This window comes from Sparassis crispa, assembly GCF_003851025.1.
Source record: "Sparassis crispa DNA, contig_000006F, whole genome shotgun sequence".
NCBI classification, from domain to species: Eukaryota; Fungi; Basidiomycota; class Agaricomycetes; order Polyporales; family Sparassidaceae; genus Sparassis; species Sparassis crispa.
Window position 1 is genome coordinate 1178143 of NW_020939753.1, and position 15623 is coordinate 1193765.

Here is a 15623-nt window from a genome sequence, read left to right on the forward strand (position 1 = left end):
CTCTGTGACACGAACTGGCCGTGCAGGATAAACTGCGGATCGCCGAAAGATACCTTGCAACACGACTGCAAATGCGTGGTTGCAATGCGCAAGCCCTGGCCGCACCCGAATTCGAAGTTTGGATCACATGATTTCGACGCGTTTCGCGTTCGCGTACGTATAGGGTATGTAACGTTGTTCGGGAAACTGGCGCGTCTCGCGTTCACGCCTGGGCGCGTCCCAGGGGCACAAAACCATCAGGAACTAACTCTCTTCTCCATTATAAAACCAGGTCAGAATATTTGCGTGCAATCACTACTGTGTATACGCCGAAGTAGATGGTGCGGAAGCGTTCTATAAGTATAATAAGGCAATGATCGAATCTAGAGTAAAAAGCCTAAGTTCGTGAAGCAATTTCTGTATCGAAGTGATCGCGTAGCATAGACACTCACATTCTGAACATCACGTTTAAGTTTGACAACATCTACGCAAATTCATGAATTATTAACTGGTCATATTAAAAAATCGGCAATAAATACGTTACCTCCTCCCACACAACTGGAGGCACCGCTGAATGACCAATACGCCACGAAAGCGTGAAGGTGGAAAAAATTGGAGTAGAAGCACTACTACGAGCAGCGTCCTTGCGAACGCACCCGTCGCACGGTGTCCATGCAGCGCACTCTCGAAGGTAGCCGGACCATGCTACCTCCCCCCGCCAGCGACACCACTGACTACCGCGCGCGTTCCCTCGACCCTGCTCCATCATACTTCTCCTAGTGCCCAAGGGCTTCGGAGTTTCCGTCCACTCGTCCCTGTCGCCCGTATTACGTGTCTGTACCCTCTCGGGCGACGACATGCTCATACGTGGCGGAGGCAGACGCCTCCCAGACACAGTCCGTCTTCCGAGACTGCGCAATATCTTCTCGTGGACCAATGGCCACGCATCTGTCCTGCTCGCCGCCTTCAAACTGCTCATCTAGCCCGCATCGTCTTCCTGTATGTACGCACCGATTAGCACTCACAAACCGTCCGGTGTCCAACCGTAACCCCTAGCCAGAGGACCTACACATCACCCTCCTGATCCCTGGCGCCTTGGCCAGATGAGCCTCCGCGAGGGAACGGCCCTCACTGGCTGATTACACAGCCAGGCATATCCACCATGTGGTATACGCGCAACTGCCGCCGGTCTCGAGAACGAATCTCTGTGCAATAACCCGAAAGAATCACACTCCGGCAGACAGTGGAGGAATCTAGCCACCAGCGAGGAGTCCTTTGCGAAGATCTGGGCAAGGGAAGAAACCCGGATGAGCGGTACCAGTCCCCCTGGATCATTGGGGCTACAGTGAAAGAAACACAGGCAGCGAGGAGCTCTCTGAGCTATTCAATGCATGGAAGAGCGAGAACGAAACCAGGAAAGCGAGCTCGAGGAGACAGGTCTCCGCAAGAGCTAGATGGCAAAAACACACACAGCTACATCCAACCGACCGAGACGTCTGGGTGAGGCACTGACGCAAGCCCGACGCACCACAACATGCCACATACAAGTATCAGAGCAACGAAAACAGAGTGGGGATCGAGCTACTAGCGCGCGGAGGGCGATTGCAGTTGGCCTTCCTGTACTGGAAGGACCAGAGTTGGGGGCGGCCAGACAGACACAAAGGAACCATACTTGCGGCAGTCGACCCACCGCTGTACACCCGTTCCCCCTACCGTGCGTGGCTTCTAGGCCAAACACACTCTCACACCGGTGCCCCGCAATCTCTCGGAGTCACAACCAAATAATCACTCACCACGCCTTCCTGTGCGATCCTGTACGTCCCGACATAGCACACGCACTTTGTGATCCAACGCCTGCGAACCACGTAACCAGGTGATTGTGCAGCGCCAGCCGACGCTTCCAGGTCCTGCCTTTGCGTCCCTGCCACAGCCAGCTACAGCAGCGAGGGATATCAGGTAGCCTGCGGCGAGCAAAATCTACCAAAATTCGCCGGGGGTGAGCGACGCCCGTATCCCGGCCCTGTAGTCAGGACGAACGCCGCTCCGGATGGTGAGTCAGAGACCCAGGCTACTTGCGTCCGGTACGGAAAGCTCGTTCGGGGAAGGATTAGAAATGCTTGTTGGTCCAGCGCTTCCGCAGCTTGGAGCATCTAAGCACAAGTTTCCAGCAGAAGGGAACAATATGGGCAAAGACAACCTATGAGGTCGGTTCGTGACCCATCCGCGTAGCAGCATCCGCAGTAAACTCGCAGTCGGAATGTGCGTGACTCGTTCGCCCTCCAAAACATATCCAATTAGGTCCCGCGACGCTTCTCTGGTGTCCACCCCGGAATCGCAAACCTCCAAGATGCAAGATCTCGCGCGTGCCGATGCTACCTTCCTGCTCTGACGCTCACAGGGCCATCCACGTGGGGAAGCGCACGTTCAGCCTCACAGGGCACAAACATGGTTTCCTGTGCGTGACGGGAAATTTTGCCCAGGAGAGACAACTCGGGATCCCGAGGTAGCACTAGCGGAGATCTGTGCGTGGCATCCGGAAGGATCAGTCGACTGTGGCACGGGTAGGGCACACTTTCCGGAGATGCGATAAGGAGTGGCTTTGGAGGGGTCATGACGAGCAATATATTCTCCGACTGCTGATGCATAATCCAACTACGCGCAGTCCTGCTAGATCCAGACGCTCGATAGATGCACCCTCGCGTAAAGAAGTTCTGGCCTCGTCCACAGCGACATTGCTCGAGTCGTCGCACCAGACATAATATCCTTCCCTAAAGCAAAATAGAGACGCGAAGTAGCCCAAAAAGCACTTAGGGTTAGATTCCACTCTGGTTGGGAGTGCAATGTGTTGGCTGGAGGCGGCATCGAAGTATTGGCAAAGCGCGTGTGCAGTGTCGCGGACAGGGGCCTGGAGCATTGAGGGCCATCGGAAGGTCGTGGGTGAGCGGGTGAAACATGGGTTGGGAGATGTGCGTCGATGTGAAATGAGAGCGTGAACGCCGACACAAGGTCAACAGCAAGTTCCAAGCGCGGAGTTTCGTCAATTTTATCCCAGAGCCACGGCGCGTCAATATGGCACAACAAAGCCACTCACGTGATCGCGCTTTAAGGGTCAGTGTCTGCGATCCTGGGTAGTCTGTTTTCTGACGCGCCTCCTTGTCGAGAGGTCGGACAATTTAGACGGAGCTGGAAATACACTAGTTCTCAATAGTGCGGAGTATCAACAATCTGTAATACCACGTGACCCGGCTCGGTGGTAAGCTCCACCACACTTAAGAGTCTCCGTGCGCACAACGTATTCCTTTGCCTGACAGTCCGACTTACCTATGGCGCAGTCTTACAGTGTCCTGCCGCCAAACTCTCCCACTGTCTCTATCGATAAGACGCAAATGGCCCACCTCGAAGCCATCTTGAAGGAAATTCAGCGACGGCGATTCAGCCTCGGCTCTTTCCTGCAGGCACTCTTCACCGAACCGAAACGCGGGGATAAGAACAATTCTCAAGTTCGCATACAGATGGTTTCTCATTTCCTCTCTGATCGTTCTGCTGTGCAAGCCCACGATATTGTGGAACTCATGTTCACGAGTAGACATAGTGCGCTGACACCTGTCCGCAACAATGTCCGGAGGGAGTCCGCAAATGGCTCACCTGCAGAAGAGTCCACTACGGGTTCCCAACTCACTAGTCAGGTGGTCCGTGGCGAAGGAAAGGCCATGGCGAGAAAGCGGCTGCAGGAGTGGGCGATAGGAAAGGTGGAAGAAATACTTGACTGTGAGGCTGCGGAAGTCTCTGCCAAAGGTGGCGGGTTCCATTTGAAGGACAAGGACGCTACATGGGAATTTGTTCTGAATTTTTCAATGCAGAAAATGATGTCCTTGTATGAGAGCAAGGCTCCGACCATTGTACGCCTGCTGATTGCTTGTGCAATACCTTCCGAAGCACGGCCTGTGATTTCACCAGAACGAGTAACCTCTTCAATACCCCATGAACAAAATCAGAGCTCTGCTGTGAACCTGCCTGTGTCATATGCCGATTATCTAATGCGAAATGCCCCGTCAGGCAGAGGAAAGAACCGCAAGGACCCTCTCGTCGTGAGTCTACTATCACATCATTTTTGAAGTGGTTTGAATGCTGAAGCTGTTCAGACTGTTCTCACTGCATGCCTTCTACTCATGAGTGCTCGGAATCTGCATTCGACTGCATTTCGTAAAGTGGTTGGAGTGTGGCTGTTCGCACACACCGCTCATCATGGCCTGTACTCTATCCTCAGTCGCCTTGGATTTAGTGTCTCTTATACCTCTGTGCTCAAGCTACTGCGCAGGCTTGCCGTATCTGCAAAAGAGGTTATACAGCGAAAGTCGACTTCCCGTGCTTTCCTTCTAATCTATGACAACATCAATCGTATGAAGCGTGCCTGGGATCCCGATCTGGGCCAAAAGGATGCAATTCACAATGGTACTGCAGCGACGTATGTGGAGCTTGAGGACTGTGATGTGGAGAAGGCATTCGACGTCAAGGCTCTGCGGGAGTCGCAGCAGCAAGAGCGGCGGAAGCAGCTTGATCTTGGAGTACTCTACAAACGCATCAATTGGATGAAATTGAATGCGACGATGGCAACACACATTCTAGCAATCCTGATCGAAGCAATACCTGCTCTATCGGTCCATCTTCCACTCCTACGCATTCGCTTCGAGACCACATTGATGATACACCGGATGCGCAAGGGTCGGAAGACAGGTCTATATCCAATGGCAACATCAGACTACAACGAAGGTAACACCGCGGAGAATGCGAAGGTGTTGGAAGACCTGCTAGTGGAGCAACTGGGAATGCCGAAGGAGGAAATTGAGAAGATGTTGGTTATCATTGGTGGAGATCAATCAACAGTGGAGAAGCTCCAGACGCTCAAGAGATATGTCACCACCTGTCCCCATGGTTATTCACGTCATGGTTGGGTGCTTCCCTTGATTCAGCTATGGCACATGGGTTGGGCTGATCTCGAGCGTGTCCTTAATACCCATTGGGGCGTTTCTACTGCTGATGATCTTTCCTCATTCCGTTCAGCAAATGTGCTATTGGGACGGAAGGTGAAGGATCAGAGGCGACCAGACTACTACCCAACACAACGCCTCATTTTCGACACATTAAGAGCAGAGGTACTTGATTGCTGGCGGTGTGTGACCTATCGCTGTATTGTCTCCAGTGACATGAACTCACAACCCATACTTTTGGCATGTAGAATTGAATTAGATGTTGCCGATCTTCACGAACATTTTCACCCCCAGGCCAGTTCATTCGAAGACTTGTTGAAGCACGCAAACAATATTTTTGACCGTTACCTGACTGTTGATGGATACACCCATGCACTAGACCCTATGGAGGACCCTCAGGGTGTCTTTGCCACCGGTGATCCCTGGGCGGCACATGCGGAAGGAGATACAGAGACAGGAAATAGCGGACCTTCCTTTAGAGGTGACCAGGTGCTTGCGAACACAATTTTACGGATGCGAGACAGTATGCTCCACTACGAATTCCAGTGTGCAATTGCGGAGGGAGATATAGGACGTGCAATGAATGTAATGTCGGTGAGTTATACTATTCACACCCGATGCCAGAGTAGCCTGCTGACTACAGCCAGGTATGGACATTTACCTTCGCAGGTTCTGGGAAAAGTAAGTACACCAATGAGTTGCTTGAATTGACCTGCAATTTCGAGTTTGAATACTCCGATGAGTTGAAGAAAGCAATCTTGAACAATTGGCTCTGCAATCTGTCAGGGATCGAAGGTTGCTGGTTTCCAATGGATCTCATGCAAGAGAAGAATATCAAGCAGCTCAAGAAGATGTCTCAACGAGCAGACGTGACATTTGGAGGTCCATTCTTTCGCGATGTCATTGCTCTGAATATTCGGGCATTCCTCGAATCCATGGCATCCATGAAGGCGGGTGTTCGCCTGTTAGACCACGGTGGCTCTCATCGGCGCGATCAGAAAGAAGCCGCAATGAAGGAGCTTGCCCGACACATTGCAGAACAGGGTTTGCATCGCTTCCGAGTGGGTCGCACATCGACACATGCAGCGCAAGATGATTTCGAAGTTGGTTATCAGCGTCTGGTTGACGGAAAACGCATCAAAGACTTTGTTGCGAGAACATTGCGAGATGCAGGTGCAATTCATGGTGACGAGGATCTTGATACGAATGCGGTGGCCAGTAATCCTGACATCACCAGTGGACGAGAGGACTCCGACATACCATCACTACCAAGTGTGCTCGTTAATGGGCAGCTGATTCACGGGGCCGCTGAACTGGAACAAGACCATGAAGAATACCTATTATGGGACAGCGATGACAGTACGACCGAGTCGGAGTCAGGCGACGAATCTAGTTAGTTGTAGCCAAATGTAAGTGTATTAAAGTCCAATATCGCCTCACTATTGCACGCCTGACAGCCTCTTAGAGCGGCGCACAGCAGTGGAGGGACTTGGAAGAGGGTCCCTATTTTCCTTTCCAATACGTGTGTCATAAGTACTTTTGATGCACATCTGTCATACCCATGTCAGTCATGACAGGACCTCGGAAAATAGCCTGACCAACCCTTATGCTTTCACGGACAAATTTGGCCGAAAAATACGCTCAACTCTTATCCAATCCAGACAAATCGGACCAAATTCTGCTCGAAGCCTTATGCCTCAGTCCAGACAAGCGTGGGGGGTTGAACCCTAACCCTTATACCTCGGTCCGACCATGAGCCGCTCGTTTGACAGCGCTGAGCGCCTAGCGATCGTTTCCTGCGCGCTTAGCGATCGTTTCCCGTGCTCCGAGTTGCTCGTCAACTGTACCCTTCAAATACTTAGTCCTATCCTACGGCTTTCGTTCACTGACTTCTAATATAGAGCTCCGACATGTTCGTCCGCTGGCTACAAAATCTGAAGATTCTCAATTCCGCGGTGCTGGAACTCCAGAAGTTGAGGCGCAGGGGTACCAAGGAGATAGGTGATGCAACGGGCTAGTTTCTCAGAGCTTTCCTCTCGCAGTTGGCGTAGTACAGCATACAATATGATTTCTTAGAGCCTTATCCGGCCGTCCGGACAAAAATTGAGATTTTCGAAGCCTTATCTATCGATCCGGACAAAAAGTCGGTTCACAGAACCCATATGCCCAATCCAGACATATTATCATAAAACCGCTGGACCCTCACGATTTCACGGACAAAAACCTCGAATTTTGGGTTTCGGCGCTTAGACATTTTGACCTCTCCTGGATAAGGGTTATTTGGCGTATTTTCCGAGGTCCTGTCATGACTCGCGCATTTGAGCGACCCCATGCTCGTCACACTCACCGTGGAAGGGTGCGCCGTTCGCTGGCGTTTTTTGACGGACTCATTGCCCTCATCTGAAGGTGCGCCTCGCTTTGATGGAACTCGAGAAGAATTGTAGAATCGCTCGGGCGGCACGGACTCCAGTAACTGCCGTGCTGTAGAGTTCTCCGATGTTCTCCTGCCAGTCAATTGAGTGTCCTGGCTTGTAGCTGTGACCTTCAACGTCACCCGCTTCACGGCGTCGAGACCCAGCGTAACGAGTTCAGAGTGAACTCTCTCTTCCTCCATGTGCTCTGCCTCCTCGCGCCTCTCCTCACGCTTCATCTGTGCAGTGGCGCGACGCTTAGCCAGGGACTCTTCGTGTCGTTCTGTCAGCACCTCGCGCATCTCATCACCAATAATTTTCACAGCCTCCCACAACGCGCCTCCAAAGCTGTCCCAGTACCGCCATCTTTTCAACCGTTGTGCGAGAACATCCCTTGTAAGCACTAGATGGAAGTCTTGAGTGATTGCCTTCAGGTGAGTGTCGTCAAGAAAGCACCGCATACTGATGAACATGCGATCAATGGTGGGAGGTCCGTTCGAACGGATCCGACGTGCGGCTTTCAACAGCAGCCTGCGAACTTCTTCCCCATCTTTAATGGTGAGCTTCAAATATCCAGGTATTTTTGGGTCATCTGAAGTGGACGATAGGTCCGCTGCAGTTCCCGAACTCGAGGACGGAACCCCTGGGGAATCAACGTCTTCCGCAAGTGGTCGGGGTGGAGGAATCGGACGTGGTGAACAGGTGCTGCATCGCCCGCAATCATGCAAGATGCCTGGATTGCCGTAAATCATATTGATTTGACGTGTGATGCAGTATCCACGCGCATGGGCAGCTATGATCAAGAGACGTGCAGTACAAGTCCTTTTACCAGGTGCCGCCATTGCTGCTTTCTTGGTGCTGGTACGAGAACGTGGATGGGTACCCTTCTTTGTAGCGCCTACCCCGACACCTGCTCCCGCCACCTTCGAGTGCGTGTTCATGTCCGGTGAGACTGTCTCTTATCCAATGGGCATGAGGCCTTTGTCCTCGTTCTTATCCAATGCCTCGCCACAATCTTCTCGACCCTCAGTGTTTGAGTTATCCACATCAGTGTCCAACGCGGGGCCTCCACCTGCGCCTCCCGCATCACCACTTGTGTCGCGTTCCCTCAGCAACCGCTCATCGAGAGGCTCTGCCTTCACATATGCTAGTGCCGCATCAATATCCGACTTTTTGATATAGAAGATCGCCTCTCCAGTTGTGTTCGGCTCCCGTGCAGATCGCCCTCCTTCTTGGATCCACGCTGACGCACTCTGGTTCCCTGCATAGCTGACGATACGACGGAGACCTGGTATATCGATGCCCACCTCGAGCACTGCAGTGGCCACAAATATCGCACCCTGCCGCTCTGATCCACATTTGTAGAGTGCCGCGAAACCCTCGCGCTTACACTCTGGGCAATTCATAGAATGCATGTGACGTACTATGATGTGACCGACTGGTTTTAGAGCGGGAGGGAGGAGGCTGCGCAGGTAACATGCGACGCGATGTCCTTGCTCTATTGTGTCGCAATAGAGCACCTGCTTCTCCACATCTGAGGCCTTGGTCATGTCCTCGGGGATCATCCAGTCTAGGTCCCGGAATTCATGGCCAGATGAGGGGTACTGGATGGTCCGGAAGATGAAGTCCACATTGCGGCGCTCGCAGTCGCGCTTGTCAAGGTAATAGTATCCGTCTCGAAAACCAAGCGACCGGAGAATGCTGGTCATCTGACGTCCGGGTTCAACACTGGCAGAGAGGGCGACAAAAACAAGGTGCTCGGGGCCACGCGAACGTAGCGACCAGATATCCGAATATGCTGTCCGGAAGTCGGCCCCCCATTCATCGACTTTATGAGATTCATCCGTCACCAAAACACCCCAACGCGAGCGGAAGCGACGGTCTTGTATGAGTTTGTCAAACGCCGCCGTTCGCAATGTCTCGGGCGAGAAAGTCAGGACCTGGAATTGACAATCTCTAGCCTCCTTCCACAGATCACGGCCGGCTCTCAAGGCTTGTGTCAGACTGTCTGCGTTGATCACCGCGGAGGTCAGGCCTCGAGTGGTGAGATTTGAAGCCTGTGGTCATGAAGAGTTATTGATACAACCAAAGGCAGGAACATCTCGCACCAGATCACTTTCCAGGAAATTAGTTGGCTCAATCACTATCACTATCATGTCTTTCCGAGCCAAAACGGGGATGTAAATAAGGGCAGACTTTCCATCACCAGTAGCCGTGATACAGAATACATCTCGACCACTCAGGATGCAAGCCGAGTCGTACAGTTGGAACTCCCGAGGTTCATAATTGAGAGACGGCGTGACGACATGCTTTAATTTATCGAGACCTTGAGGTGAAGTCCAATCATAAGGTATTCTCTTGGACCAGTCAAGAGATGGCGGAACAGTGGACATCCCAGAGTTAAATACGAGCGAATAAATACATCAGCCAAGCTGTGGCACGGTCGCAGCGCACTAGGGAAAGCAACGAGAGACTCTCGCGATGCGGGCGCTAACGCGTGTAAACAGACGCGTCTTGGAAATTATGGTCTATTTGTACAAGCACATGACCTGCCGGGTCGGCAGTTACAACCGGCAATCGACCTCCTACTAAGAGCCCGTAATAGAAAGCAGACGTCAGACACGGATATCCGAGGTACGAGGTTGAAGCAGAGTGTCTACCATCTGCCCTCGGGAGACTAATCCTGGGATCGCCTGCCTCTTGGTCGAGCCTGTCATAAAGTACCCCAATAATTATTCCCTTTTGGGAGAAAGCCATATGTTATCCTTCATCAAGTTTCACTCAATTTCAGAGACCTCTACAACGCTATGCACGTTACTACTACCTCATTATTTGAATGTGTTACTGTTTTCACGCTGGTCATACGTCTGTTACCCTGCTTTCTGCGACTCGCTTCGCTTCGGCATGGCGTAGTTATCTGTCAGCGCACAGACAAAGCTACTCTTTCTGTGCGCTCTTTCCCATGTTTTGTCTGCCGCTGTTCGACACGATGGTTCTTTCGTCGATACGTTCTCACTCTCCTGGTCATTACTTGCGAAATCTCTTCCGTGCATTATATATCGACTCGACGTATCACGTAGCCTACCATATGACAAACGTACAAACGTACTGGTATATGTTTCGCGATCAAGACCGACTTCACTCAGCAACTTCCAGATGAGAATCTGCTTGACCGTATGCTGCGCCCGCTCATAGCTCACACACGAAACCTTTCAATGATCGTGGAGGCTATCTTTGTCGGCGTCCAAAGCTCTGCGAAAGAGACCTTGTCAGGTATACCGCGGAGAGCAAACGGCTCACTGTGCCTAGAGATAGCTTTCCGGTCGTAAGAAGTGCTTCAGCTGATCGAACGCAGAACATAGAAGGAAGCAGAACATGCTGTCATAATGTGGGACCTCCCACCCCATGTATGTGTAAGTGAGTAAGTGAGAAGTCTTCTCTGGGAGGTTGTGCAGGGATCAGCCTGCCATGTGTTAACGACCTCTCTGCCCCTGGAACGAGAAACTGCGCAAATGTTTGCGCACGGGAATCAAGCCTCGGGTACGAGATCCAAATTTGCCCCGCGTCTTGAGATGACAGTCGCTTGGATAGTATCATAATCTAATTGACGAACCGTGCGCAGTTCCTGGGCCGTCCACACCAACGCGCCAACTGGCAAGTACCGACGCACCTCGGGACCGTAAACTTCATCTTCGGCTTCGAATTCATAGGTCCAATCAAGAGGGGCAGAATTCTATCGTAGTCATCTATTGGCTGTTGTGAATGCTTTACGGGAAGCCAGATGGGTTCCCTTTTGCTTTTGCTCATCAGCACATTTCATCCGTGTCCGACGGCCCGAATAGATCTGCCCTGACTATTCCAGGAGGTCAATGAATTGACTGGAGCGCAGCGAAGAGGTAGACGCGAAGGCTAAAGGCGTGAACAGAATGCTAACTGTTGCGAACTGTCGCAATCATGATGGTCGCGTGAGGGGGACGCCGCGTCGTAATGGGAGAAAGCAAGTTGCCACAGTGGACTGGCGCCCCGATGCGCATGCGTTTGAACTGCTCGAAAGTCATCTGAGATGTACACCGCCGCTGCTACCCATTTCATCTCTCTCTACGCTATCACTTCACATCTACTGAATTACATATCCGGTTCGAGATTTGTCCCGGAGGTTTACGTTTCTGTGGGCTTCCACCTGGAGATAAAGTAGATGGCCTCGTCCCCGACAACCCCAGATCGTACGTTCCTCGTATCAATGTCTCAAGCATCCGCGTTCATACACGAGCCCATTCTACCAGCATCCCTGAGCAGGCCTCTTAACCCGATTAGTAAACCCCCGAGGCTCTTTCATTCCCTGTCTCAGGAACAGAACTCTGTTCTGAGCCTTGCCGCCGACGCCGAGCATATCTACAGCGGAAGTCAGGGAGAGGTCATCTCTGTCAGTCGTGTTTCGACCTGAGATGATGTCAGGTACTGACTGGTGCGGAACGTCGCGTTCCTCTGCGCGTCAGGTATGGGACAAACAGACGTTCACGCTGAAGACTACACTGCAAGGTCACACCGGCAGTATTCTCGTCTTGGAGTATGCAGCCGACAAGCAGTGGCTCTTCAGTGCATCAGGTTCGTCTGCTGTCCTGACCTCTCTATAATACCAGATTTACCGTCGTGTTTAGGTGACAGTACAATACGCGTACGTGCTTGACGGCTGTGCGTTGTCCTGAGCATTCAGTGACGTATGTTGTTCGCAGGTTTGGTCGACCCGGACACTGAGCCCGCTTTATCTGATAAACCCTCACCTTGAGACTGACTCTGGCGATCTGTTCTCCCTTGTCTGGTCACCTACTCTCCAGACGCTCTACTTCGGCTGTCAAGACACTTCACTGCAGTGGTTCTCGTTTGCTTCTCTCTCGTCCTCCATCTCACCAAATCTCGCGCATTCGTTCGCCTATGGCACTTCTGTCAGTGGCACGTCAACCCCTACATCCAGACGTGTGCACAAATTCTTTGATAGTTATCCGCAGTACACCCGGCGCCCAGCGGACCTGAACGCGCGTAATCCCACCTGTTCGTCTCATCCCTCGCTCCCGCCTACACCACCGCGCTCTCTGTCGACCTTTTCTGGCAGGTCGAGCTCTCCCGATACAGACTCATGTGTGAGGCAGGAGCCCCATGTGATTGAACATCCTCTTGCAGTGTTCCAGGTGCCCGCTGCTAATGTTATATACTCCGCTCATTACGGGTATGTATACTGCATGGCACTTGTGCCCAGCATACGCGAAGGCTCTGAGGACCCGCCCTTGAGGACGGCTGAAGAAGGCGAGCAGCGCTCTGTACAGCTCGTGACTGGGAGCGGAGATGAGACTGTCAAGGTCTGTAATTGATTTTTTCCCATATACTCCATCCTAACACGTTCTCAGCTATGGAACCTTTCTTTGGCTACGTCGTCTGTCCCTGTTCTCATGCATACGTTTGAGTGTTCCAGCGGTGCTGTCCTCTCCCTCGTTGCACGCGGTGATACGATATACGCGGGTTGCCAGGACGGACACGTCAAAGTGTGGGATCTAGAGACACGCACACTTGTGCGCACACTCATCGTCGTGGAAGTGAGCCTCGTGTGTCTCATTTTCGTGTGTCAACTCACGGTTTGTGAACTACAGAATGTGGATGTTCTCTCTCTTTCCATGCTGCATTCAGATCTATACACTTGCTCTGCAAATGGCCAGGTTCAGGTGCACCAACCGATCTTTTTTATTGTCACTTCTCTGAATGGCTCTGCAGCGTTGGTCGGCTTCATTCGATCTTACAGCATCTTGGCCTGCACATGACGGAATCGTGCTGTCCTCCATCATTACACGTCTAGCGCCTCCCTCACCGCTTCCTCTTCCGAACTCGGATTCAGTCGTGCTGAGCGACGCCAACCAGGGCTTTGTTCTGGTGACAGGGGCAAATGATGATCACCTCAAAGTATGTTTCATCCCAGGATGTCATTATTCAAGAGAATGCTATCTGACAACGATGGGAAGGTTTGGGAGGTTGAGCCGCCGAAGATGCGCAAGCACAGCACGTCCACCTTCAATGGGATCCAAGAGCGTTCCGATAAGGAGGAGTCCAGATGTAACAACGGTACGGCTCGCGTCTTTACCTTGATGTGATATCCGGGCACTAATCACACGTTACCAGAGACGATGATATATGCGCTTTCCACGTTCGTGTCAATACCGAGCGTAAGCAACTGTCTCACAAACCGTGAAGATTGCCGACAGGCAGCCATCTGGTTACGCAAATGTTTTTCCCAGCTCGGCGCGGACGCGTCGTTGGTGCGTGCTGTGATCCGTCAATCGAGGACGAGTAGCTAAGCTGTGTTTCTCAGCTCCCCACCGGCGACAACACGAACCCGCTCGTACTGGCAACGTTCCGTGGATCACAGACAAAACAGCGCAAACCACGCGTTCTATTCTATGGGTACGAAGCGGCCATGACAACTCATCGCTTTGTCCTGGCGCTCACTTTTGTTCAGGCATTACGACGTAATTTCCGCGCCCCCGCGTGGCTGGTCGTCCGACCCGTTCACACTGACGGGGCGCAACGGGTATCTGTATGGCCGAGGTGCAACTGATAACAAGGGCCCGGTCATGGCTGTCGCTTGTGCAGCTGCAGACCTCCTCAGCCAGAGAGCGCTTGAGCTAGATCTCGTGCTTTTGATTGAAGGCGAGGAAGAGGCAGGGAGCGGTGGATTTGGAGCTGCAGTGAAACGCCACAAGGTCAGAATGATTAGTGTATTCACTACTGGCGCGTTCTCTGCTCACAGCATGTTAGGATGCAATTGGATCGATTGATGCGATCTTGGTTAGGTCAGTATTGCTTTCTCACGGTGACTGTGCGAGTGATGCTCATGCTTGTTTAGTAACTCGACATGGATCGCGGAAGACATACCTTGCATCACCTACGGGTTACGAGGTGTTGTGCATTGCAACGTGGAGGTCAGTCTGCGCTCCTATCATAGCTCCAATTTGTTTACTGATTATGCTACTAGATATCGAATAAAGGTCCGGATCTGCATTCCGGAGTTGAGGGCGGAGCTGCGGTAGAGCCTATGCTGGATATGTGAGTACGCGTCTCCCTTCGATCGATACCCGCTCATGACTGCATGTCAGGGTGAAGCTTCTTGGTTCACTGATAGACGAGAAGAATCATGCGACTATACCAGGCTTCTGTGCGAACACCTTCCATCTTCGTTGGTACAGTCCACTGACGGGCATACTTAGACGATAGCGTGCGTCCGTTGACTGATGATGAGCGGCAGCTGTACACGGTCCTCTCCGGCATCACGCAAACACCAGCGCAGTTGCTCGCCTCGCGATGGCGCGAACCATCGCTTACCATTCATAACATCGAAGTTTCTGGACCACGAAGTAAGGGCTATTAATGTCAACTGAGTTGCGGGTGCTGAACAAGTTTGCACTAGATTCTACCGTTATCCCTGCTACGGTGAAAGCACACGTCTCCTTGCGCATCGTGCCCGATCAAGATCTCACGACCATTGCCCAAGCGCTGTGTGATCATCTGAAGACCACCTTCGCCAGGACGCAGTCTCCGAACAAACTGCAAGTACGTCGTGTTTTGCTATCTTCTGTGTTCCCAATCACTCATGCTGGACGGATGGGTATTGCAGGTGAGTATCAACCATACGGCGGACTGGTGGCTCGGAGAGCTCGACGATCCGTGGTTTCGTGCGTTGGAAGATGCGGTGCGCGACGAGTGGGGCACGGAACCGCTGCGGATACGTGAAGGCGGGGTGCGTTGCTTCATCTAGTTGACTCTGCCATGCGGCGTTACTGAGCTGGTATTGTAATTTCTGAAGTCGATCCCATCCGTACCGTACCTCGAGAAGGAATTTGCCTGCCACGCGCTGCACCTTCCTCTTGGCCAGAGCACTGTGAGTTCCCTGGTTCAATATGATATTCAGGATGCGGCTGAATCTGCTCGGGTAAACAGGACCAGGCGCACCTGCCGAACGAGCGCATCTCCCTCTCGAACCTTTACAGAGGCAAGTTGGTCGTAGAGCGCTTCTTGCTGAACGTCGCACGCTCCAACCTGTCTGGCTCGGCATTGGAGGATTGAAGTCGTGATCTGGATCCTGGGATCGTTATTTATGATGGAGGAAATCGGCTTAATGGATCATATTTATTCTATCGCACGGAGACTCGTACTTTCCCATCCTTTCTGGCTTACTGCCGGCGTTGTACTACTATTCAACAAT

The 15623-nt window shown here is 52.2% G+C and overlaps 3 protein-coding genes across 3 annotated transcripts; all 3 read left to right on the forward strand.

Moving 5' to 3' along the window:
• Positions 1–3551: 3551 nt before the first annotated feature.
• Positions 3552–6364, forward strand: SCP_0704400 (hypothetical protein; the record flags this gene model as incomplete). The annotated part of the gene is made up of 4 exons (XM_027760365.1): positions 3552–4067; positions 4122–5149; positions 5216–5561; positions 5615–6364. The coding sequence occupies 4 exons, from the start codon at positions 3552–3554 to the stop codon at positions 6362–6364; spliced, it is 2640 nt and encodes an 879-aa protein (XP_027616166.1).
• Positions 6365–7785: 1421 nt separating this feature from the next.
• Positions 7786–8560, forward strand: SCP_0704410 (hypothetical protein; the record flags this gene model as incomplete). Its single annotated transcript, XM_027760366.1, has 3 exons — positions 7786–7936; positions 7987–8072; positions 8153–8560. The coding sequence occupies 3 exons, from the start codon at positions 7786–7788 to the stop codon at positions 8558–8560; spliced, it is 645 nt and encodes a 214-aa protein (XP_027616167.1).
• A 3013-nt stretch (positions 8561–11573) lies between these two features.
• SCP_0704420 (Probable di- and tripeptidase) lies at positions 11574–15484 on the forward strand (the record flags this gene model as incomplete). The annotated part of the gene is made up of 21 exons (XM_027760367.1): positions 11574–11601; positions 11662–11801; positions 11875–11983; positions 12037–12053; positions 12112–12732; positions 12781–12966; positions 13021–13092; positions 13142–13327; positions 13387–13486; positions 13544–13680; positions 13734–13825; positions 13881–14124; positions 14180–14214; positions 14268–14343; positions 14397–14467; positions 14518–14576; positions 14629–14775; positions 14829–14971; positions 15036–15158; positions 15225–15299; positions 15359–15484. 21 exons carry the CDS (start codon positions 11574–11576, stop codon positions 15482–15484), a joined length of 2787 nt encoding a protein of 928 aa, XP_027616168.1.
• Positions 15485–15623: the final 139 nt, after the last annotated feature.